Genomic DNA, 25,979 nt, shown 5'->3' on the forward strand with positions numbered 1-25,979 from the left:
TATATGTATATGTATATATACATGTATATGTATATATACATGTATATGTATATGTATATATACATGTATATGTATATATACATGTATATGTATATATACATGTATATGTATATGTATATATACATGTATATGTATATATGTATATATACATGTATATGTATATATACATGTATATATACATGTATATGTATATATACATGTATATATACATGTATATATACATGTATATATACATGTATATATACATGTATATATACATGTATATATACATGTATATATACATGTATATATACATGTATATATACATGTATATATACATGTATATATACATGTATATATACATGTATATATACATGTATATATACATGTATATATACATGTATATATACATGTATATATACATGTATATATACATGTATATATACATGTATATATACATGTATATATACATGTATATATACATGTATATATACATGTATATATACATGTATATATACATGTATATGTACATGTATATATACATGTATATGTACATGTATATGTATATATACATGTATATGTATATATACATGTATATGTACATGTATATGTATATGTACATGTACATGTATATGTATATATACATGTATATGTACATGTATATGTATATGTACATGTATATGTATATATACATGTATATGTACATGTATATGTATATATACATGTATATGTACATGTATATGTATATATACATGTATATGTATATATACATGTATATGTACATGTATATGTATATATGTATATGTATATGTATATATACATGTATATGTATATATGTATATGTACATGTATATGTATATGTGTATATGTATATATACATGTATATGTATATATGTATATGTATATATACATGTATATGTATATATACATGTATATGTATATATACATGTATATGTATATATACATGTATATGTATATATACATGTATATGTATATATACATGTATATGTATATATACATGTATATGTATATATACATGTATATGTATATATACATGTATATGTATATATATATGTATATGTATATATACATGTATATGTATATATACATGTATATGTATATATATATGTATATGTATATATACATGTATATGTATATATACATGTATATGTATATATACGTGTATATGTATATATATGTGTATATATATATGTATTTTGATGTCCTCTGGTTCTCTGTGTGGTGTTCAGGTGTCTCCTCTGTCCGGTAACATGAGTGAGTCCATCTGCTCGCTGAAGTTTGCTCAGCGTGTTCGCAGCGTAGAGCTGATGTCCTCGTCGTCCTCCAGGAGACACGAGAACTCGTCCACCTCGTCCTCACCGACACACGACAGCATCGAGGTAACGGAGACGTTTAGCTCAGATATTTGGATCCTAGTTTTTTTGTATTTATCTTGTGAAGCTGATTCAATCCAACAACATTCACTCTGAAGTTTAGATGTATACGTATTTATATATATATCTGTGTGTGTATATATATACATATATAAATGTATATTTTACCTCTCCTCAGCTGGACTCCCCCCCGGCGACCCCCCTCCCTCTCCCCATCTCTCGAGCCAGCAGTGCCGGCTCCTCCCTCAGCTCCGCCTCCAGAACTCCCAGCAGCTCACGCAGGAGGTCCCAGTCTCAGCTGTCCACTGGTACATGTACACACACGCAGTACAAATACACATAATATATAGAGAGAGAAATGAACATGCAGTACAAATACACACGTAGCGATGCCTTTACTGACCTCAACTTCAAAGAGAAGCAGGATTCTAGAGAAATGTATTTATTTCTCAAAAAAGTCATCATCACTTCTTCTAAGTTTTCCTTTTTGTGTCCGAATACATTCAGTATTTATTTCATCAGTACTACTACAGTATGTTACAATACTACTGTTTTTATTCACTGATACATTCAGATACTTCTACTAAATACTGTAAACTGGTAAATGTAGTAACGAGCTGCTGTCATTCTGTCGTCTGATTGGTTGGTTTGCAGACAGACAGGTAGACAGAGCCAGCCCATTGGTGGGGGACGGTGGGCAGGTAGGTGGGGTGGATGCTGATTGGTGGATTGCTTGGCATGGAAGCTCTGAGCATGGCATGATGCCCCGCCCTCTTTCCTTCTAAACTCTAACCACAGAGCTCCACCCGCTTGTCTGTGCACCTGCAGGGCCGTGAGCAGGGCCCACTGTTAAAGACAAGTTTGAGGCGTGTTGTAGGCGTGTTGTAGGCGTGTTTGAGGCGTGTTGTAGGCAAGGAAACGATTACTGATTCTCACAACCTTTGAAGCAGGGGTGTCAAACTCAACAAAACTCGTCATTTTATGTGGCCCGCGAATCCGCCAGCAAAAAAATAATAATTAAAAGTTCGACTTCATAATAAAAATATCCCCAAAGTCGAAATTATGAGATATTTAAACACAGTCACAGAAGCAGCTCCTTGGCTGGTTACTGTACATTAGACATGAAACGTATTGAGTACATTGAAGATACTTTAAACGTGTCTTTACAACAGATATTTGTAATATATGATATTTGATATTTTCTTTAATAGTTTGATAGAGTAATGTGGCTTTCTTAACCTTAATTAAAAATAATTTAAGTTATAATAACTATAATTTAACACTTGAATAAACAATAATCAAATGCAGAGACAGTTATTGACCAACATGTTGGGAGTTAAAGTTACAACCGGCCCTTTGAGGGCCACCGTGATGCTGCTGTGGCCCTCAGTGAAGAGGAGTTTAAAGGGTCCAACAGAGAAACATCCACAGAGGTTAGCTTAGCTTAGCACAGACACTGGAAGCAGGCGGAACTTGTGCTGGTTCCAGTCTTTGTGCTGATCCCAGTCCTGGACTGATCTCTGTACTAGACTCACAGACTAAACTTCTTTTATACATTCAGAACTTCTGAAGAGGTTTTGAATGCCTGTCATCAAATAAAAGAGTTCAACTAAATCCTCACTTTGAGTAAAGTGTTTCCTCTAAAATAAGTTTGAATCTTTAAGTCTTTAAACACAAAGAATATATGATTTAAATGTTTAAATGTTTGTGAATACGTTGGTACAGCCGCAGATGATTATTATAAACAATATCAACATAAACAGATCATCATTATTTAAATCATCAATCTTTTCCTTGTGACTTCAGAGGGTGTCCAAATAAAAAGTTTCTAAAGTAATTTGTTTTCTTTAATTTAGTTTTTAAAGTCTTAACATATAGACCCCCCCCCCCCCCCCCCCCCCCCTCCTCCTTTTTTAACCTGAAAAGAGGAAAAAAGGATAGAGTTTTCACATTTATCGGCAGTACTGTGGACATCAGACAAGCCACATGACTGGTGGTCACATGACCTGCTGACTGCTGGTCTGGTTCTCTCTCCAGGACGACTGAAGCTGACAGCCTGAAGGACCTGGAGGCGGCGCTGTGAGGTGGTCCAGGTCTGACTGGGTCCAGGTCTGACTGCAGGGTGTCTGCCAACACTCTGAAGCTGAACCGACTCCCTCCTCTGCAGGATTGATTGATATAAGGATTGATGACCTCCTTCAGCCGCTGACAGGAGCCGGATGGAGACGCTAAGCCTGATTGGACTTTCATAGCGATCTCTAATAACAGACTCTTCTTCTTTGATGATAAACATTTAAAGATCTAAAATGAATTTCAAGAGAAACGACTGAACCTTTCAAAGTTCTCGAGTCCGTCTCGTCCAGACTGAAATCCTTCATAATGTTTATTTCTGACTCCCAACAGTATATGCTTCCAATCACAGTATTTCTTTCATTGTTTTTATAAAGTTGCACTTTAAAACGTTGAGATTTGTTTTCTAATCCACAATTCCAGATGTGGTTAAATCATAATATATGATGTAATATGCTTATATATTTATGTTTGACATGCTTTGATCTTGTGTTGTGTTTTATTTAGTTGGTTGAGGATGCTGACAAAGTGAAAAGAGCTTCATCTTAAACTTGAATCTCAATATTCATCTCGTCCTGAATCCTCTTCTCTAGTTTTTAACGGAGGCTCTTTGTGTCCTCGCGGTCCAATCAGAAGTGAGAACACTATCAGTCTTCTTCTCTTCCTCTGGATGTTTTTATTCTTCTTTCAGCTCGCTGAACAAAAGACGTTCAATCTTCTTCACTTTCTTGGACTGTTTCTCCTGCTGTCACCTCTTCAGAGGAATAAATCTAGGAAGCACACAGCAGGTCTGTAGACTGTAGTCTGTAGACTGTAGTCTGTAGACTGGCCTGTAGTCTGTAGACTGTGGTCTGTAGACTGTGGTCTGTAGACTGTGGTCTGTAGTCTGTAGACTGTAGACTAGTCTGTAGACTGGTCTGTGGTCTGTAGACTAGTCTGTAGTCTGTAGACTACAGTCTACAGACCAGTCTACAGACTAGTCTACAGTCTACAAACTACAGACTAGTCTACAGACTACAGACTAGTCTACAGTCTAAAGACTACAGACTAGTCTACAGACTACAGACTAGTCTACAGTCTATAGACCAGTCTACAGACTAGACTGTAGACTGTGGTCTGTAGACTGTGGTCTGTAGACTGGCGTGATGCAGACGAGTTACTCGTGATCGGTAGTAAACAGGAATGCTTAGAATGAGCTGATCAACATGTCTGCCTGCTTTGTGTCTGCTGTAGATTTCTACAGGTTGATTTTATTTTTATTTCCTTTTTAATAAATAAACAAACGTTTAACTTTCGCCTCCATGTGACAAAAGGATTCATTTATCTTTTTCTCGTGTTCACTTCAACCAAATGAGATGCGTGTTAATTGGTGAACTTCAGAGGGGTGTTGTTGAACCTCGTCTTGATGCTAAGCTAGGCTAACCACGTCTTGACTTTGTAACAGTTATGAGATATCCATCTGAACATTTAACTATTTTACTGCTCTCTTAAAGTAGCAACATAACTTTTCAAATCTACTAACTTCACCATTCTAGTTGTTTCATTACTCGTCAGTATAGACTGAAGCTCCATCTTCTTCCTTTGAGTGTTCATTGTCCCCAAGGATGAACCGCTGAGGCTTAAAGAGAACCAATCTAAAGACTGACGGAGTCTTTAATCTGAAGACATTTACTTCATAGGAACAAGTTAAAGCAAAACAATCAACTGCTTCTTCAATTCTGGAGTCTGCATCTCTGTGTTTGAGACGTCCAAAGAGCAAAGAAAGAGCTGAAATATACACATGTAGTATACGTATATTCAGTTGCACTCAAAATGATTCAACCCCCGTTGAAAATTTGGTTTACTGGCAAAATTGACAAACTTTCAGCTGTTTTCAATAAACAACTCAAACAAGGACAATTTAAATAGCTCAACACAACTGTTACTACAAGTGGTTTCTCCAAATTCAACACTAAATGCTACTTTCATGACTACTGCAGTCTCAAAAATGATTCAACCCCTTCATGACGAGCATCTTTAGTACTTAGAGAACCCTTCTGCTGTTATGACCTGATGCAAACGTGATGCATCGCCAGACATGTTCTGACAGCGTTCCAGAGGAATCTTAGCTCATTCCTCGTGGGCAACGGCCTCCAGCTCTCCAATATTCTTGGGTTTGCGTGCTGCAACCGCCTTCTTCAAATCTAACCAGAGATTTTCAAGTCGGGCGACTGACGGCCACTCTAGAATCTTCCAGGACCTTTTCTGAAACCAACCCTAACCGGAAGTATCCAAGGTACTACATCCCCCTTCTTTTAAAACAAAACATGGCTATAGCTGCCAAATGAAATGGTAAACATTATGCATTTAAACATTTCAGAAAAACTGCATATCGGCAGCTACGTATGCCAAATCTGCAAGAACACTGTTACTGAAGGAAATATGAAAACAATTATCTCAACAGTTCAGTCTAAACGGCATTTCAACTATTTCAAACTTCAACACTTTATTTTCATGAACATATCCTTCAGTTCTTCTGTTGGGTATCACAAGTCTAATACGTCTCGAGGCTTCACTATGCGGCCTGATCTGGTGCTAGTACAGTCTGGTGGCTGTGTGGGACCTGTATGACCTGCAGGGTCCTGCTGTACTATTTGAGACTTGGTGTCCTCAGGCTCCACCTGGTGGTTGTTTGGTGGAAGTACCTGGCTTGCGCCACTTTCACACGTCTGCAGGAGGTGACGCCGGTTACGCCTGAGCATGTGACCTCCATCAGTGCGAATGCTGTAGGACCTCTGGGTACTTGCTGGCTCGACTACTGTTGCGGGTTCCCGTGTCCCTGTGGGAAGCTGTATAGTTCTAATGCTGTTAGCAATTTGTTTTTGCAGCATTGTTTCGACATACATCTCTATCAAAAAACGTCCATTTAGAAAAGTGTAGTTATGTGCGTATGTATCCATGTATGTATCCATACATACATGGATACATACATATGTACCTTTTTATCATTTTATCTGTGTTTACATCTTACCTTAGTGTTGTCCTGCTTCTGTTTGGCTCACTGTTATATGATATCAATATGAGATTAATAAATACATCATGTGAAGTTATTCTGATCTCTTTGCTTCTAGGATCATAGGACTCTGACTACAGGCCCGTCGCCCTGACCTCTGTGGTCATGAAGTCCTTTGAACGTCTGGTCCTGTCCCACCTAAAAACCCTCACTGACCCACTCCTGGACCTCCTGCAGCCATGTTGACTGCATCGTCTACAGACCTGTTGGCTCTGTAGACGATGCAGTCAACATGGCCCTTCACTTCATCCTCCAGCATCTGGACTCCTCAGGACCCTACACCAGGATCCTGTTTGTGGACTTCAGCTCTGCCTTCAACACCATCATCCCGTCTCTGCTGCATGACAAGCTCTCTCAGCTGCACGTGCCCGACTCCACCTGCAAGTGGATCACAGACTTCCTGTCTGACAGGAAGCAGCGCGTCAAGCTGGGAAAACACGTCTCAGTCTCCTGGACCATCAGCACCGGCTCCCCCCAAGGCTGCGTTCTTTCCCATCTGCTCTTCTCCCTGTACACCAACAGCTGCACCTCCAGTCACCAGTCCGTCAAGCTCCTGAAGTCTGCGGATGACACCACCCTCATCGGACTCATCTCTGGTGGGGATGAGTCCGCCTACAGGTGGGAGACTGACCATCTGCTGACCTGGTGCGGTCTGAACAACCTAGAGCTCAACGCTCTAAAGACAGTGGAGATGGTTGTGGATTTCAGGAAGAATGCAGCTCCACCAGCCCCCATCACTGTGTGTGACTCCCTCTATCACCCTGTGTGACTCCCCCTATCTCCCTGTGTGACTCCCATCACTGTGTGTCTCCCCCCATCTCCCTGTGTGACTCCCCCGTCGACACTGTGGAGTCCTTCCGTTTCCTGGGCTCCATCATAACCCAGGACCTCAAGTAGGAGCTGAACATCAGCTCCATCACCAGGAAGGCTCAGCAGAGGATGTACTTCCTGAGGCAGCTGAAGAAATTCAACCTGCCAAAGACAATGATGGTGCACTTCTACACAGCCATCATTCCTCATCCTCTGCTCCTTCATCACAGTCTGGTACGCTGCAGCCACTGCCAAGGACAAGGGCAGACTGTAGCGCATCATTCGCTCTGCCGAGTGGGTGATTGGCTGCAATCTGCTGTCCCTCCAGGACTTGTTCACTTCAAGGACCCTGAAGCGAGCAAGAAGGATTGTAGCCGACCCCTCTCACCCTGGACATGAACTGTTCATGCCCCTTCCATCTGGCAGGAGGCTGCGGTCCATCAGGACCAAGACCTCACGCCACATGAACAGCTTCTTCCCGTCCGCAGTCGGGCTCATTAACAGAGCCCGGGTCCCCCACTGACTCTGTCATCCCCAACACAACCTCCTACCGGTCACTCCCCTGCACATCTATGTTTCTTCATTTAAACACTCGACACTTTTAACATTTCACTTGTTTACAGTTCTGTTATGTTTGTTTGCACTTTATTTTATATTCTATTGTAAATTATAATGTTTCTATTTCTTGCACTGTGTTGATTGTTTAATGTTATGCACACCCCCCCCCATGACAGATTCCTTGTAGGTGCAAACTTCATTGGCAATAAACGGTTCTGATGCTGGTTCCACCCTGCTGGTACAAATAGACTCTTCTTTAATCCCAACATGTACAACTTTATTTAAATAAACAGTAAGAACAAAATATTTGAACATCATCGGAAAAGTCTTTGATGGACTAAATATGGAAGATTTGTTTATTCCAGCTGAGTAACGGCTCCGATCGGCCAGACTCCAGGACACATGTGTCTTCATGCTAAGCTAAGCTAAGCAGCTACAGCTTCATGTTCATCAGACAGACCGCAATCTCACCCTCAACAAAATGTCAAACTGTTCTTTTAAGGCGAGTCAGTTGTAGTTTAGTACAGGTGAATCCAGAACCCTCTGAACCGACCGTTCACCTGAGACTCAGGATCCATGATCTTCTTCTTCTGCGATTTCCTCAGTGTGAACAGGAAGAGGAACGTCTTTAAATAACAGTTCTTCAGTGACATGACACACGTGAAGCTTTAAATCAGCCTCCTCCTCAGTCGTCCAGCGGCGTCATGATCAGCTGCAGCTCTCTGAAGGCGCTGCCATGTCGACCGACCTGCTCCGCCTTGTTCTTCACAACGTTGCTCAGGTTCTTCAGCTGCCTGCAGCACGATCTGCACTTCTGGTGTCTGGAAAACAAACACCATCATCATTGAGACCTTTACACACAAGCGATCACTTCCTGGTGTGCGTTTGTGCTGACTCACCGCTCCTCTCGGGTGATGTCGACGCCCACAGACGGAGTCGCCTTCAGAGTGTCAGAGATCAACATCCAGAAATGTTTCATGATGAGCTTCAGAGACGTACAGCCGGTCTGGATGTAGCTACACACACACACAAACACAAACACACACACACACACACACACACACACACACACACACACACACACACACACACACACACGCACACGCACACGCACACACACACACACACACTTTGGATTGTGGACTTTGAAACACTTTATCTAACTGACAGAAATAAAACTTAGTGTTGTGATTAAAATCTGTAGAATGTTTATATTTAAATATGAAATAAACAAAATGTTGATTCACTGTTGAACCGTTCTTTGGCTGCAGGTCTGTTTTATATCTTATAGATAATGAATAACTGATCACCTCTCATATTTACTGTGCAGCAGTTGGTCGATCGGAGGAAGAATCGTCGTGCACAAGTCCAGTTTCCATAGCGACCTGAAACAATTATCAACTATCATTAAAATCACATTTATATCAGAGTCTCTATTCACAATGTTTGACATCTGACAAGACTTCATCCATGATGTTTAATATCTTTGTTTATTTGTTTTAAAACATGTATATTTAATTTATAAGGTTGAAGGGCTTAAAGGTTGAAGGGCTTAAACCCTTCAACCTTTAAACCCTTCAACCTTTAAACCCTTCAACCTTTAAACCCTTCAACCTTTAAGCCCTTCAACCTTTAAACCCTTCAACCTTTAAACCCTTCAACCTTTAAGCCCTTCAACCTTTAAACCCTTCAACCTTTAAAGGTTGAAGGGTTTAAAGGTTGAAGGGTTTTAGGGTTGAAGGGTTTTAATGTTGAAAGGTTTTAAGGTTTAAGGGTTTTAAGGTTTTAGGGTTTTAAGGTTTTAGGGTGGACTCACGGCTGCAGGTTGATGATGTTCAGGATGTCCACCACAATAGACAGATCATTCATGGAGACAGCAGCGTCCAGAGCTCTCTGCAGAGAGACGTCAACAGGAAGTGGAGGCAGTGAGAACCAATCATGTGACAGGTCTGCATGATGTTAGAATAACCGACACTGCAATAATTCTTCTTTACATTTGATATTGAGATATGAAACAATACATAAACCCTTAGATTTAGATATGAGTCTCACCTTGATGTCCTCTCGGGCCCAAACGGACCGGACCGTCTCCAGGTTCTTGTGTCGGCTCCTCAGCATTACACACATGGTGTCATGACCCTTCTTCAGCTGAGACAGAGCTTCATCATCACTCAGAGCTCCACCTCTGTTGAGAGGGGACGACTGAGGAGACAACACACACACACACACACACACACACACACACACACACACACACACGTTTCAGTTGAACATCCCAGTGACTTTAGAGCAGGCATGGGCAAACTACGGCCCGTTGGGCTTTTTAATCCGGCCCGTCGAATATTGGTACAAAATTGTCCAAATTATAGTAAAGACTGGATTCATTTTGCCTTTTTCCTGCAATACCCGGAGTTACAGTTGAGCCCACTAGATGGAGCACTCCGGTCTATTCTCTCTAGATGACGCCCACCCCCAGTTCACTACTAGATTGGTTCTTAGCAGTCACAACGTGTCCTCTGATTCGTCCCTGATCATATGACCTTTTACTGGAAGATCACAAACAACAGCATTGATTACCGATGGACTACCAGGTTAACTCAACACGGACGACTGATTACAGGTGTTGTTGACCGTGTTCTCTTTACTAGCAGCTGTTGTTGGAGCGATTAGTGAGCAGCGTGTCCAGCGGAGGAATCAAGCCTACGGAGACGTCTGAAGTCACAGTTTGCGGCTTTGAGGAGGATGGACACAAAATGGAGAACTTATTGTTTATTTTGTTCTGCACAACTATTGTGAAGTCCCCACACAAACTATAAAGGAACAGAACATGGACTGCTCTCCAGTGGACAGAGACTTCAGCAGCAGAGCTACAAGTGAGAACAACAACGACACCGAGGGGACGAGTGAGAGACGAGTGTGGACTACATTTATGGACCATAATCTAGTAGACTTATGTGTAAGTGTTCATTTTAATGTAAATATGATGTGAGAGAGATAAAGACCTGCAGCGCTGTAACTAAGTCTGGAAAATAAAACTTGTAAAACTTTCCACTAACTGTGTGTTTGAGTTCATAGAGGAAGATTTTAGAGAAGATCTTAAGTATCAAACACGACCGTTCATCATTAAAGAATACTTTATTACTCTGTCGTATTGTTTTAACTAAGCAACCAATCTACTTCCTGTTGACCATCACGTGTACGTGAAGAGTCACGTGATGTTTGTTTTATTTTGGACGGAGATCATCTCTAAAACGATGCTGAAACACCACCTCTGTCACAGCATGGAGCCCTTCTGTAACAATGAGTGGACCAAAGAAAGGAAAAGTCCACAATGAGCTCAGAGTGTTTAATGAGGAGTGGACAGCATCATATTTTTTCACCTAAGTGTGATCACAGGCGGTAAATACAATATCAGCCGCCACTTTTCCACCACGCATGCTAACTACGCTAGCAAACAATCAACGCAAGAACGGCCGGCTACTGCTCGGAGGTTGGCAGCCAAGAGTCAAGCACCAAGGCAAGCTATTTACTAGCATTCAAATGAGCAAAGGCCAGCAAGCCTTTCTCCAAAGAAAGAATGAGTTTATCACGCAGGACAATGACTCGCCGTGTAGAACTAACTGACCAAGACTTAGCCAGCGAGTCAAACAAAAAAACGCTGAGTCATTTAAGTTCTATTCGTTAGCACTGGACGAAAGTAAAGACTTAAAAGACACCGCTGAGCTCTGAATCTTTATCAGAGGGATTAATGACAGCTTAGAGATAACGGAGGAATGTTTGACCATGGGATGTCTGAAGGGGACAACACGAGGACAGGACTTGTATGGCGTCTGGTGTCATCCAGAGGCTGAAGCTACCTTGGTGTAAACTTGCCAATGTCACCACAGACAGATCGTCAAACTTAACAGGAAAAAACGTCGGGCTGCTGAGAAGAATCCGGGATGAGGTGAAAGAGGAAAACCCGGAGCTGGATGTACTCTTCCTACACTGTGTGAGTCTGTAATGCAGTTTGATCATGAAGTGAAGCCAGACATAAACTCGTTAACTTTATACGAGCGTCGTCAGTTTATTAAGTTCCTTGAGGAAAGTGATGCTGATCACCAGCAGCGTTTGCCTGCCCCCCCCCCCCCCGCTCTAGAGGAAACCTTCTCAGTGTTGATGAGGAGCTCATGCACAATGCATCGTGGGACATGTAGTACGCACTTCAAGTGACGTCATCTACCCTCAACAAACACCTGTGCAGATGTGTTAAACTCACAGGCAGGAAGTCGGCCACGTTCAGCCCGATGGGCTCGTTTCTGGTGCTCAGGATAATTTTAGCATGTGGTTTAGACGTCGCCATGGTAACAGGAGGCTGAGAAGGAGGAGGGGGGGCGGAGGAGGGGGGGTTAGAGGTCACCGGGACGACCACAGAGGGAGTCGAACGCTTTATAGAAGAGACGACTGTAGGCTCCACCCTCTGGACAGGTGTAGAGGAGGAGAGGGGAGGAGCCTGTAACACACACACACACAACTTTATGTTAACAAAACAAAAGTACATGAATCATGTTTCATCATTGTTTACATATTTAATGTCTCTTAATCACAGAGACAAACTGCTGCGTTCACTGACCTGCTGTTTTTCAGGAAAAGCAGATATCATGTCCTTCAGCTGACGGCCGATGGCTAATATAGTGTCTAAGAAGAAGAAGAAGAAGAAGAAGAAGAAGAAGAAAACCGTCTTTACTTTGTCCTCCATCATCACATCACACACAAGACACAAGAAGACAAGATTTTCATCATGTGTCCAGTACCTGAGCAGGTAGTGAACAGAGTACCTGAACAGTTAGAGAACAGAGTACCTGAACAGGTAGTGAACAGAGTACCTGAACAGGTAGTGAACAGAGTACCTGAACAGGTAGTGAACAGAGTACCTGAACAGGTAGTGAACAGAGTACCTGAACAGGTAGTGAACAGAGTACCTGAACGGGTAGTGAAGAGTACCTGAACGGGTAGTGAACTGAGTACCTGAACAGGTAGTGAACAGAGTACCTGAACAGGTAGTGAACAGAGTACCTGAACAGGTAGTGAACAGAGTACCTGAACAGGTAGTGAACAGAGTACCTGAGCAGGTAGTGAACAGAGTACCTGAACAGTTAGAGAACAGAGTACCTGAACAGGTAGTGAACAGAGTACCTGAACAGGTAGTGAACAGAGTACCTGAACAGGTAGTGAACAGAGTACCTGAACAGGTAGTGAACAGAGTACCTGAACAGGTAGTGAACAGAGTACCTGAACGGGTAGTGAAGAGTACCTGAACGGGTAGTGAACTGAGTACCTGAACAGGTAGTGAACAGAGTACCTGAACAGGTAGTGAACAGAGTACCTGAACAGGTAGTGAACAGAGTACCTGAACGGGTAGTGAAAAGAGTACCTGAACGGGTAGTGAACAGAGTACCTGAACAGGTAGTGAACAGAGTACCTGAACGGGTAGTGAAAAGAGTACCTGAACGGGTAGTGAACAGAGTACCTGAACAGTTAGAGAACAGAGTACCTGAACAGGTAGTGAACAGAGTACCTGAACAGGTAGTGAACAGAGTACCTGAACAGGTAGTGAACAGAGTACCTGAACGGGTAGTGAAAAGAGTACCTGAACGGGTAGTGAAAAGAGTACCTGAACGGGTAGTGTACAGAGTACCTGAACAGTTAGAGAACAGAGTAGTGAACAGAGTACCTGAGCAGGTAGTGAACAGAGTACCTGAACGGGTAGTGAAAAGAGTACCTGAACGGGTAGTGAACTGAGTACCTGAACAGGTAGTGAACAGAGTACCTGAACAGGTAGTGAACAGAGTACCTGAACAGGTAGTGAACAGAGTACCTGAACGGGTAGTGAAAAGAGTACCTGAACGGGTAGTGAACAGAGTACCTGAACAGGTAGTGAACAGAGTACCTGAACGGGTAGTGAAAAGAGTACCTGAACGGGTAGTGAACAGAGTACCTGAACAGTTAGAGAACAGAGTACCTGAACAGGTAGTGAACAGAGTACCTGAACAGGTAGTGAACAGAGTACCTGAACAGGTAGTGAACAGAGTACCTGAACGGGTAGTGAAAAGAGTACCTGAACGGGTAGTGAAAAGAGTACCTGAACGGGTAGTGTACAGAGTACCTGAACAGTTAGAGAACAGAGTAGTGAACAGAGTACCTGAGCAGGTAGTGAACAGAGTACCTGAACAGGTAGTGAACAGAGTACCTGAGCAGGTAGTAAACAGAGTACCTGAACAGGTAGTGAACAGAGTACCTGAACAGGTAGAGAACAGAGTACCTGAACAGGTAGAGAACAGAGTACCTGAGCAGGTAGTGAACAGAGTACCTGAACAGGTAGAGAACAGAGTACCTGAACAGGTAGTGAACAGAGTACCTGAACAGGTAGCGTGATGTCTCACAGTAAACTAGTTTCAGGTGTGAATGAAGTCTGTAATAAAAGTGATGAAGCTCTGAAGGACTCACCGTCCTCTGGAGGAGCAGGAAAAGGCTCCGATATCCTGGGAGGAGTTCGAGCTAAAGGAGAGAAGAACCGAGTCACTGACGGTAAACGATGAGGTGTGACGATGAAGGACAGAAGGTAAGACGATGAAGGACAGAAGGTGTGAGGATGAAGGACAGAAGGTGTGAGGGTGAAGGACAGAAGGTGAGACCCTGAAGGACAGAAGGTGAGACGATGAAGGACGGAAGGTGAGACGATGAAGGACGGAAGGACAGAAGGTGAGACGATGAAGGACGGAAGGAGAGACGATGAAGGACGGAAGGTGTGAGGATGAAGGACAGAAGGTGAGACCCTGAAGGACAGAAGGTGTGAGGATGAAGGACAGAAGGTAAGACAATGAAGGACAGAAGGTGAGACGATGAAGGACAGAAGGTTAGACGACGAAGGGCAGAAGGTGAGACGACGAAGGGCAGAAGGTGAGACGACGAAGGGCAGAAGGTGAGACGACGAAGGGCAGAAGGTGAGACGACGAAGGGCAGAAGGTGAGACGACGAAGGGCAGAAGGTGTGACGATGAAGGGCAGAAGGTGTGACAATGAAGGACAGAAGGTGAGACGATGAAGGACAGAAGGTGTGACAATGAAGGACAGAAGGTGAGACGATGAAGGACAGAAGGTGAGACGATGAAGGACAGAAGGTGTGAGGATGAAGGACAGAAGGTGTGAGGATGAAGGACAGAAGGTGTGAGGATGAAGGACAGAAGGTGAGACGATGAAGGACAGAAGGACAGAAGGTGAGACGATGAAGAACAGAAGGACAGAAGGTGAGACGATGAAGGACAGGAGAGACGATGAAGGACAGATGGACAGAAGGAGAGACGATGAAGGACAGATGGACAGAAGGAGAGACGATGAAGGACAGAAGGTGTGAGGATGAAGGACAGAAGGTGAGACCCTGAAGGACAGAAGGTGAGATGATGAAGGACAGAAGATCAGAAGGTGTGAGGATGAAGGACAGAAGATGAGACCCTGAAGGACAGAAGGTGAGACCCTGAAGGACAGAAGGAGAGACGATGAAGGACAGAATGACAGAAACTGAGACGATGAAGGACAGAAGGTGAGACCCTGAAGGACAGAAGGACAGATGGTGTGAGGATGAAGGACAGAAGGACAGAAGGTGTGAGGATGAAGGACAGAAGGTGAGACCCTGAAGGACAGAAGGTGAAACGATGAAGGACAGAAGGTGAGACCCTGAAGGACAGAAGGAGACACGATGGAGGACAGAAACTGAGACGATGAAGGACAGAAGGTGAGACCCTGAAGGACAGAAGGTGTGAGGATGAAGGACAGATGGTGAGACCTACAGATGGCGTTCTTCGGCTGGAAGATCTCTTTGAAGTCTTCTGCGTTGTGGATCTCTGCTGACGATACTTTCTCGTCTGCCTCGTCCTCACTGAGGCTCCGCCTCTCACCTTCGGGGCTCCGCCTGTCGGCGTCTGAACTCTGCTTCACCCTGATGACATCACAACATGTGACATCATGACATCATGACACAGGTAACCTTCCTATCCAGGTGAGTGCTGCCGTTACCTCTGTGAGGAGCTGCTGGTGATCGTGGGTCTCTCGTAGTTCCTGCGTAGTGCAGATCCTTTAGGATCTCTGGGCTCCGAGAGCGGCTGGTCGTCCTGGACGATTCCTCGGATCACAGAGCCGCCGCTCTTCTTCACCCGCTTCAGGTCGACCACGTAGGACGACACACAGGAGAGCTGGTGAGACACGCCGATCTGAGGGAGAAGAAGAAGAAGAAGAAGAGGTTTACAGGATGTGATAATCAATAATCAATAATCAATAACAACTACTCACCAGCTGTTGGTTGCAGACCGCCAGGTCAGACACCTTCCCCCAGCCCACTGGCACCACGTCAAAGCAGCGGTCAGGCTCCCAGCCGAAGATCCTCAGAGAGTCTGTGGCCCCGCTGTACAGACAGGATCCATCGGAGCTGAAGAACACAGACCTGAACCCACAGAGGGCCAGGAGTCAGGGATCACGATCCTTCAACACCTGGTCTGACATCTGTGGTGAGAAAACTCACCTGACGGGAGTCGTGTCTCCTTCCAATGAGCCGATCATCGTAAACTTCTCCAGATCCCACAGCTTGATGGTCCTGGAGAAAAAACAAGTGTTGATGGTGTATCAAAGAGGAGACGGACAGAGGAAACAGTGTTGATGGTGTATCAAAGAGGACAAAGACAGAGGAAACAGTGTTGATGGTGTATCAAAGAGGAGACGGACAGAGGAAACAGTGTTGATGGTGTATCAAAGAGGAGACGGACAGAGGAAACAGTGTTGATGGTGTATCAAAGAGGAGACGGACAGAGGAAACAGTGTTGATGGTGTATCAAAGAGGAGACGGACAGAGGAAACAGTGTTGATGGTGTATCAAAGAGGAGACGGACAGAGGAAACAGTGTTGATGGTGTATCAAAGAGGAGACGGACAGAGGAAACAGTGTTGATGGTGTATCAAAGAGGACACTGACAGAGGGTCGTACCTGTCGGAGCTGCCTGAGGCCAGCAGGTACTCGTTGGGGTGAAACTGGATGATGTTGACGGCTGCAGTGTGAGATTTAAACTCTGTGATCATCTTCCCCTGAGTTAGATCCCACAGCTGACAGAGACAACATCAAACCGTCTGAACATGAATTAATGAATATTAAAGGAACTACAACTCTGACAGGTGTGATTCTTACCTTGACGGTGGAATCGTCACTGGCTGAAGCCAACCACTTCCCATCAGGACTGAAGGCCAGACTCCTCACCGCCGCAGTGTGACCCTGAAACACAACCAGGACTTTAACCGTCTCACATATTATCAACATGTATCTTCACAAATGTGCTCTTCTTTATTTCTACAGTTCTCACCTTGTACCTGAACACATAACCTTTCCTCCGAACGTCCCACAGCTGACAGAACAAGACCACATGGTTCAGATGAGGAGAAAGATTTCATTAGTACACACCCACACACACACAGACACACACACACAGATATATCACAGACACACACACATTACATATATCACACACACATATCACACAAACACATACACACACATACATATCACACACACAGATATATCACAGACACACACACATTACATATATCACACACACACAAACACACACATACATATCACACATCACAGACACCTTGATGTTTGTGTCCATTGAGCTGGAGGCGAGGAAGTCTCCAAATGGATGGAAGCCCAGACTGGTGATGTTGGCTTTGTGTCCCATCAGAGTTCTTAAGACTGGAAGAGACACGAAAAACTGTCTCAGCTGGACTACAACTGGACTACAACTGGACAAAATCTAGACTACAACTGGACTAATACTAAAACTGGACATAAACTGGGCTAGTACTGGACTAAAACGGGACTACAACTGGACTAATACTAAAACTGGACAGAAACTGGACTAGTACTGGACTAATACTGGACTAGTACTAATACTAAAACTGGACTAAAACTGGACTAATACTGGACTAATACTAAAACTGGACTAATACTGGACTAATATTAAAACTGGACTGAAACTGGACTAATACTAAAACTGGACAGAAACTGGACTAGTACTGGACTAATACTGGACTAGTACTAATACTAAAACTGGACTACAACTGGAATAATTCTGGACTAATACTAAAACTGGACAGAAACTGGACTACTACTGGACTAAAACTGGACTAATACTAAAACTGGACTGAAACTGGACTAATATTAAAACTGGACTGAAACTGGACTAATACTGGACTAATACTGGAGTAATACTGGACTAATACTGGAGTATACTGGACTAATACTAGAGTATACTTGACTAATACTGGACTAATACTGGAGTAATACTGGACTAATACTGGAGTATACTGGACTAATACTGGAGTAATACTAGAGTATACTTGACTAATACTGGAGTATACTGGACTAATACTGGACTAATACTAGAGTATACTTGACTAATACTGGAGTAATACTGGACTAATACTGGAGTATACTAGACTAATACTAGAGTATACTTGACTAATACTAGAGCATACTTTACTAATACTGGAGTTTTTAGACGCATTAAAAATATTCCCAACTTTCCAGCACCAGGCGGGGAGTCGCTCTGCTTGTCAATGTCACACATGACCATGGCAGCCAATCAAATCAAGCAAGAGGCGGGCTTTACTACTTTACCACTGACTTCCTGTTTTGATGCTGGTAGACGTGGTTGTAGAGAACTTTGATATTAGTGATAGTTAATCAAAAAATGAACGAGATAATTTTCACCAGCAGAACAGCAGCAGAAGCTCGATGGTTGATCTCGTGGTCGCCCCCCCGCTGTGATCGGCCCCTAAAACTGGACTAAAATATAAACCCTGAAAGCATCTCTCAGGGTTTATATTCATCACATACTCAAGCTTTCAACCACACACTAAGAGAACAAACTGGGTCTCACTCTTGGCAGCCTCCAGGTCCCAGACTCGTATAGATCCAGACTGGGAACCAGCGACAACCTGCTCCTCTGACATATTGAACTGGACACACTCCACTGGGTTCTTGTGACCAGTCAGACTCTGTCAGGACACACAGTAAACCTCCATCACTCCTGTATCAGAGCTTCATCATAAGACCTCAGTAAAGGTGAGGTGTTTTATACTATATACTTATACATATACTTTATGAGCAGCTCTCACCATGATGCAGTTGGCCTTACTGACGGCCCAGATGTTGACCCTACAGTCCTTCCCTCCTGTTGCCAGCAGGCGGCCGGAGCTTTTCCCTAAAGCCAGACATGACACGGAGCTGGAGTGAGCCTCGAACTCCTCTGTACAACAACACAGGACGGACAAACTTAGTTTATTTATCATCATATCACTCAAAGTATTTATTATCATATCACTCAAAGTATTTATTATCATATCACTCAAAGTATTTATTATCATATCACTCAAAGTATTTATTATCATATCACTCAAAGTATTTATTATCATATCACTCAAAGTATTTATCATATCACTCAAAGTATTTATTATCATATCACTCAAAGTATTTATCATATCACTCAAAGTATTTATTATCATATCACTCAAAGTATTTATTATCATATCACTCAAAGTATTTATCATATCACTCAAAGTATTTATTATCATATCACTCAAAGTATTTATTATCATATCACTCAAAGTATTTATTATCATATCACTCAAAGTATTTATCATATCACTCAAAGTATTTATTATCATATCACTCAAAGTATTTATTATCATATCACTCAAAGTATTTATTATCATATCACTCAAAGTATTTATCATATCACTCAAAGTATTTATCATCATATCACTCAAAGTATTTATCATATCACTCAAAGTATTTATTATCATATCACTCAAAGTATTTATTATCATATCAAACTCACGTAGTCTCCATGAGATCTTGGTGGTGTTGGCTGCAGCCATACTGGTCTCTCACTGGTCTCTCACTGGTGTCTCACTGGTGTCTCACTGGTTGAAGGTTAACTGATGAAGGTCAGTCAGGATCAGTGATCACAGCCTGCAGAAAGAAAACACATTAATAGCAATTAGTACTTTTACTGTGACAGACTATATTTACAGTGTGGTATTAGTACTTTGGTTTAGAGGTACTTCTACCTGACTTGTTACTAACATAAGTACATGTACTCACGTACTGTACTTTGGTTTAGAGGTACTTCTACTTGAATACCTTTAAAACTCGTTAGTTTGACATAAAGTCAGTGAACTGTCGTTAACTTACAACACATGCTAACGTTAGCTAAGAGCTAGCTAGCTAGTTAGCAAACGGTTAGCTAGTTAATGCTAAACGTGAGAACCGAGAACACGTGGCGGTGAGTTTACCTTCATGAGTCCACCGTTAACGACCGTTAATGACCGTTAATCATCTGACCGTTAAACGGTCTCGTGACGGTTGCTCCTCGCCTGTAGCTTAGCAACTGGATTGTCAAACCAGCAATCACTTCCGGTGTGACGTCAAAAACAACTTTACGACAACAATTAACAATGATCTTCCTTCCTGTTGTTCTTTTACTTCCATCTTTTAATTAGTTTTATTAAATCTGTGACGTCAAATGTCTTTTGTATATTTTGGAACGCACATTATATATAGCTATATACCATAACATGATATATATAGTATATATATATCATGTTTCTATTTAAAATATACTTTTAGCAGAATAAATGTTTTAAAAACTAATAAAAAAGTATAACCAACATAATAGATGTAAAGGGAACCTGATACTGAAGTACTTAAATACAAACTTCAGGTATTCTACTTGAGTATTTCCATTCTCTGCTACTTTATTTTCTCATCCACTACTTATTGTACTTTTTTATGTACTACATCTCAGAGGTACATATTGTACTTTATACTGTACTACATCTCAGAGGTACATATTTATACTTTATATAGTACTACATCTCAGAGGTACATATTTTACTTTTTAATGTACTACATCTCAGAGGTAAATATTGTATTTTTTTAATCCACTACATCTCAGAGGTACATATTGTACTTTTTACTGTACTACATCGCAGAGGTACATATTGTACTTTATACTGTACTACACCTCTGAGGTACATATTGTAACTTTTAATGTACTACATCTCAGCGGTACATATTGTACTTTATACTGTACATCTCAGAGGTACATATTGTACTTTCTAATGTACATCTCAGAGGTACATATTGTACTTTTTACTGTACTACATCTCAGAGGTACATGTACTTTGTACTGTACTACATCTCAGAGGTACATATTGTACTTTATATTGGACTACATCTCAGAGGTACATATTGTACTACATCTCAGAGGTACATATTGTACTATATATTGTACTACATCTCAGAGGTACATATTGTACTGGAGTGTAGTGGAGGCACGCATCGCTGCGTGCTTGGCTGACATCTCGAAGTGGATGGCGACACATCACCTGAAGCTCAACCTGGACAAAACCGAGCTACTGTTCCTCCCGGGGAAGGGTTGCCCACACCGAGACCTGTCTATCACCATTGACGATACCGTGGTGACACCAACTCGGACTGCGAGGAATCTGGGTGTGACCCTGGATGACCAACTGTCGTTCTCAGCAAACATTGCATCAATTACACGCTCTGGTGCTAGCCTACAGGGCAGTGAAAGGAACAGCTCCTTCGTATCTCCAGGCCACGGTCAAGCCCTACACCCCCGCCCGACCACTTCACTCTGCTGCCTCAGGGCGATCGGTTGCCCCGTCGCTCAGAGGTCCCTGCGGCCGATCGACTCGGTCACGGCTGTTTTCTGTCCTGGCCCCACAGTGGTGGAATGAACTCCCTACTGACGTCAGGACAGCAGAGTCGCCGCCCATCTTTCATCAGGCTGAAGACTCACCTCTTCAAGAAGTACTACCCTGAGCCTTCCACTTAGCACTTATTGTATTCGTATTAGTTTGTTGCACTTATTGTATTCGTATTAGTTTGTTGCACTTATTGTATTCGTATTAGTTTGTTGCACTTATTGTATTCGTATTAGTTTGTTGCACTTATTGTATTTGTATTAGCTTGTTGCACTTATTGTATTTGTATTAGTTTGTTGCACTTATTGTATTCATATTCATTTGTTGCACTTATTGTGTTCATATTAATTTGTTGCACTTATTGTATTCATACTAGTTTGTTGCACTTATTGTATTCATACTAGTTTGTTGCACTTATTGTATTCATATTAGTTTGTTGCACTAATTGTATTTGTATTAGTTTGTTGCACTAATTGTATTTGTATTAGTTTGTTGCACTTATTGTATTCATACTAGTTTGTTGCACTTATTGTATTCATATTCATTTGTTGCACTTATTGTATCCGTAGTAGTTTGTTTCTATACGTTTGCTCTGGTTTATGCTCTTAGATGCTTGTTTAAAGGAGATGCACTTATGACTTCTGGTGACTAGTAGTTCTCTTGAATACCAATGTTGAATACACTTATTGTAAGTCGCTTTGGATAAAAGCGTCTGCTAAATGACTGTAATGTAATGTACTTTTTACTGTACTACATCTGTCTGACACCTTTACTTACTTAACTTTAGTCACACTGCGCATGCACGTTGTCTCGTTCTACCCTCCAGTCCAGCTTGTGGCGGTAAAGCGCATCTGGTTCACCAACCACCAATAACACTAACGAAGAAGAAGAAAGCGGAAACCGGGAACCAGGAAGTGGATGTCAACACGTCTGTGTTCTAGAGAACTCTGTTATTATCTATTATATTATACATATCTTATATATTAGTCTGTCTCACTGACGAACCTCCAGCAGTAGCGGTTCTCCCGGTACTTCCGGTCCAATATGGCGGCGGTGGTGGACGTGGAGGATGAGAGTATTCTGGCCTCGATCTTTAAGGACAGCTTCCCGGACAGCTGGAGGGACAACCAGGACTTCTCCGTCTACCTGTCCGAGCTCAGCTCCTTCGGAGTGGACAAGCTGAGCCGAGAGCCGGAGCGTCTGTCGGAGGAGCGGGCTCAGATCCTCCAGCAGACCGAAGAACTGGCCTTCTGCAACTACCAGACCTTCATCCGGACCGCAGACTGCACCCAGAACACCTACCGGGATTTTGGTCGCGTGGAGAGCAGCGTGACCCGGATGTTGGACAAACTGCCGGGCTTTGGAGAGAGATGCAGGTCAGTGATGAGGTTTAGTCAGAGTACAGGTGGACCAGACTACCTGATCCTCAGACCCTCAGACTACCTGATCCTCAGACCCTCAGACTACCTGATCCTTAGACCCTCAGACTACCTGATCCTCAGACCCTCAGACTACCTGATCCTCAGACCCCCTAAGATCCGTGTTGTGTTCATGGGTCTTCTGACTCCCATGTGATCCGTGTTGTGTTCAGGTCCTTCATGAAGGAGGCGGAGCAGATCGGAGTCAGTCGCCGGATGAACAGCCTGACGTTGAACCGTCACACTGAGATCCTTGAGATCCTGGAGATCCCTCAGCTCATGGACACCTGTGTCCGCAACGGGTACTACGAGGAAGCTCTGGAGCTGGCGGCCTACGCCAAGAGGCTGGAGAAGAAGCACTCATCTCTCCTCGTCATCCAGGTGAGTCCAGGGACCCGGTCCACACAGTTCACTAAGTAAACCAGGTTTATCTCTAGTTAGTCTGACCCAGTTCATTAGGTTCCATAAAGTCAACATAGTTCAAGCTCAGTCACCATGTGCAGACTAACTGTATATATTATTATATTATGATATATTATGATATATTAATATATATTATAATATATATTAATATGATATATTAATATATATTAGTATATGATCATATATGTAGTGACTAGCCACTCGGTTGGGTACGGGAGAAGATCGTGTTTCCAGGCTTTTCATACTTTTGGGTGAGGTTCCCGTTTAATTGGAGTTCACAGATGATAATACAACTTGATAGCACTTAGTTTCCTGGTCTCCCTCTGGTGTGTCTGGTTTGCGGTAAAAACCGTGCAATCTCCCCGTCACTGATGAATCATCACCTCTGTCAGTTGCACCTGTGCCCCGTATATCAACTACCTGCCACACTAATACACGCTGCCACCCGTGGTCAACCTGAGAAGGGCTCCCAATTCAAACATATAATACACAGACATAACTAATGGCTCCTACAATATATTATGATATATTATATACACACTATATCCTCAGGGGATCGTGCGTGAGGTGCGTCAGTCTGCTCAGCTGATGCTGAACCAGCTGCTGCAGCAGCTCCGCAGTAACTCTCAGCTGCCCGCCTGCCTGCGTGTGATTGGCTACCTGCGGAGGATGGACGTGTTCACGGAGGCGGAGCTCCGGGTGAAGTTCCTGCAGGCTCGAGGCTCCTGGCTCCGGTCCATCCTCGCCGCCGTCCCAGAGGACGACCCTTACTTCCACATCACCAAAACCATCGAGGCCTGCAGGGTCCACCTGTTCGACATTATCACACAGTACAGAGCCATCTTCTCCGACGAGGATCCGGTGAACGAGGCGCCGGTGAACGAGGCCGCCATCTTCCATGGCTGGGTGGTGCAGAAGGTGGCAGAGTTCCTGGAGACCTTAGAGAGGGATCTGCAACGGGGCGTCGGGGGTCGCCTGGACTCCCTGCTGGGTCAGTGCATGTACTTCGGTCTGTCCTTCAGCCGGGTCGGGGCAGACTTCCGCGGGCAGCTGGCGCCGATGTTCCAGCAGGTGGCGGCGGAGACGTTCTTCAGAGCCGTGCGGGAGGCGGCGGACAAGTTCCAGGAGGACATGAACCGGTACACACTCATCGCCCTGCCGTCTGTTTTAGGGGGGGCCCCCGGGAACCAGACCGGAACCCTGCAGCCCCCCATGTCCCTGCTGGACTTCCAGCCGCTGGCCTGCTTCCTCAACAACATCCTGACGGCCTTCAACGACCTGCGGCTCTGCTGCCCCATGGGACTGGCTCAGGACGTGGCCTCCTGTCTTCAGGACGCCCTAAACACGGTAAACTTTAACTACTTCATGTCTCAGGTGGGACCCGGGTCTCGTCTGGTGTGTTGATGTTGTCGGTCTTGTTTTCCCATCAGGTGACCCGTCAGATCCTGGTGTTCCACCGGGCCGAGGAGTCGGCCTTCAGCAGCAGAGAGAAGCAGCTCTTCCTCCTCTTCTGCTCGGCCTACGCTGAAGACCTGCTACCGTTCCTCAACCGCTGCCTGCAGGTCCTGTTTCCTCCGGCTCAGATCGCACTCATCCTCGGTGAGGAAGACCAGTCCTGACCCGCATCCTGACCCACATCCTGACCCGCATCCTGACACACATCCTGATCCACATCCTGATTAATATTAAACATGAATATTAAATATGAATAATAGAATGAACCTGGTCTAAACCCGGTCTCTGTCTAAACCCGGTCTGAACCTGGTCTGTCTAAACCTGGTCTTTGTCTAAACCCGGTCTCTGTCTAAACCTGGTCTTTGTCTAAACCCGGTCTCTGTCTGAACCCGGTCTCTTGTCTGAACCTGGTCTCTCTCTAAACCCGGTCTAAACCTGGTCTCTGTCTGAACCTGGTCTCTGTCTAAACCCGGTCTCTTTCTGAACCTGGTCTCTGTCTAAACCTGGTCTCTGTCTCTTCAGGAGTTCCTCCCACTCAGCTGCACCGGTTCGGTGGTTTGGGCTCCATTGACCTCGTCGTCGTCCTCCAACCGCTGGACTTCCTGCTCCCTCAGAGAGAGACCCAGATCCAGGACCCGACCTTTGAGACCCAGATCCAGGACCCAGGACCGGAGTCAGGAGGGCTGGACCCGGAGTCTGTCCAGTCCGCTCTCAGAGACTCTGAGGAACCAGAAGAAGAGACGAGAGGAGACGAGGAAGAAGACTTCTCTGTGGACTGAAGGACCTTTGATGTTTATTCAGTGTTCAGAAATCTAAAGTTTATTAAAAAATAATAATAAAACATTACCGTGGAAACTGACTCGTGTTTCTGACAATCAATCTAATAATAAATATATGAATAATGAATATGTCTGCATCAGAAACAGTTTCCTGTTTCACATGTTTGTTCTTCAAATGTTCTTTTATGGGATTAAATATTATAAATAAGTCATGAATGTGTCTTTACA

The 25,979-nt window shown here is 43.5% G+C and overlaps 3 protein-coding genes across 5 annotated transcripts in view; 2 read left to right on the forward strand and 1 right to left on the reverse strand.

Annotated features, from left to right (window-relative positions):
* Positions 1-4,326, forward strand: part of kifc3 (kinesin family member C3) — a 29,084-nt gene extending 24,758 nt beyond the window's left edge. The window contains exons 19-21 of the mRNA XM_076083211.1: positions 1,230-1,379; positions 1,552-1,681; positions 3,411-4,326. Of these exons, the coding sequence (XP_075939326.1) occupies positions 1,230-1,379; positions 1,552-1,681; positions 3,411-3,433 (303 nt within the window). The 3' untranslated portion in view covers positions 3,434-4,326. The remainder of the gene's footprint in view (positions 1-1,229; positions 1,380-1,551; positions 1,682-3,410) is intronic.
* Positions 4,327-8,115: 3,789 nt separating this feature from the next.
* katnb1 (katanin p80 (WD repeat containing) subunit B 1) lies at positions 8,116-22,961 on the reverse strand. Of its 3 annotated transcripts, XM_076083182.1 has the most exons (21): positions 22,682-22,961; positions 22,454-22,551; positions 19,783-19,916; positions 19,061-19,191; positions 18,823-18,940; positions 17,533-17,633; positions 17,245-17,286; positions 17,073-17,156; positions 16,875-16,990; positions 16,417-16,488; positions 16,188-16,338; positions 15,915-16,108; positions 15,689-15,837; positions 14,350-14,400; positions 12,476-12,540; positions 12,122-12,355; positions 9,916-10,065; positions 9,680-9,756; positions 9,174-9,248; positions 8,763-8,879; positions 8,116-8,684 (listed from the first exon to the last, which is right to left on the reverse strand). In XM_076083182.1, the coding sequence occupies exons 3-21, from the start codon at positions 19,820-19,822 to the stop codon at positions 8,549-8,551; spliced, it is 2,103 nt and encodes a 700-aa protein (XP_075939297.1). In that variant the 5' UTR covers positions 19,823-19,916; positions 22,454-22,551; positions 22,682-22,961; the 3' UTR covers positions 8,116-8,548. The 3 variants fall into 3 exon arrangements, with proteins under 3 accessions (XP_075939297.1, XP_075939296.1, XP_075939295.1); XM_076083181.1 differs by lacking the exon at positions 22,454-22,551; XM_076083180.1 differs by lacking the exons at positions 22,454-22,551; positions 22,682-22,961 and adding an exon at positions 20,240-20,384.
* cog8 (component of oligomeric golgi complex 8) lies at positions 22,559-25,831 on the forward strand. Its single transcript, XM_076083183.1, has 5 exons — positions 22,559-23,052; positions 23,268-23,475; positions 24,070-24,864; positions 24,948-25,116; positions 25,495-25,831. The coding sequence occupies exons 1-5, from the start codon at positions 22,721-22,723 to the stop codon at positions 25,749-25,751; spliced, it is 1,761 nt and encodes a 586-aa protein (XP_075939298.1). The 5' UTR covers positions 22,559-22,720; the 3' UTR covers positions 25,752-25,831.
* The last annotated feature ends 148 nt before the right edge of the window (positions 25,832-25,979 follow it).

Source organism: Anarhichas minor, unplaced genomic scaffold (genome assembly GCF_050575085.1).
Source record: "Anarhichas minor isolate MPS153535 unplaced genomic scaffold, ASM5057508v1 ptg000123l, whole genome shotgun sequence".
NCBI classification, from domain to species: domain Eukaryota; kingdom Metazoa; phylum Chordata; class Actinopteri; order Perciformes; family Anarhichadidae; genus Anarhichas; species Anarhichas minor.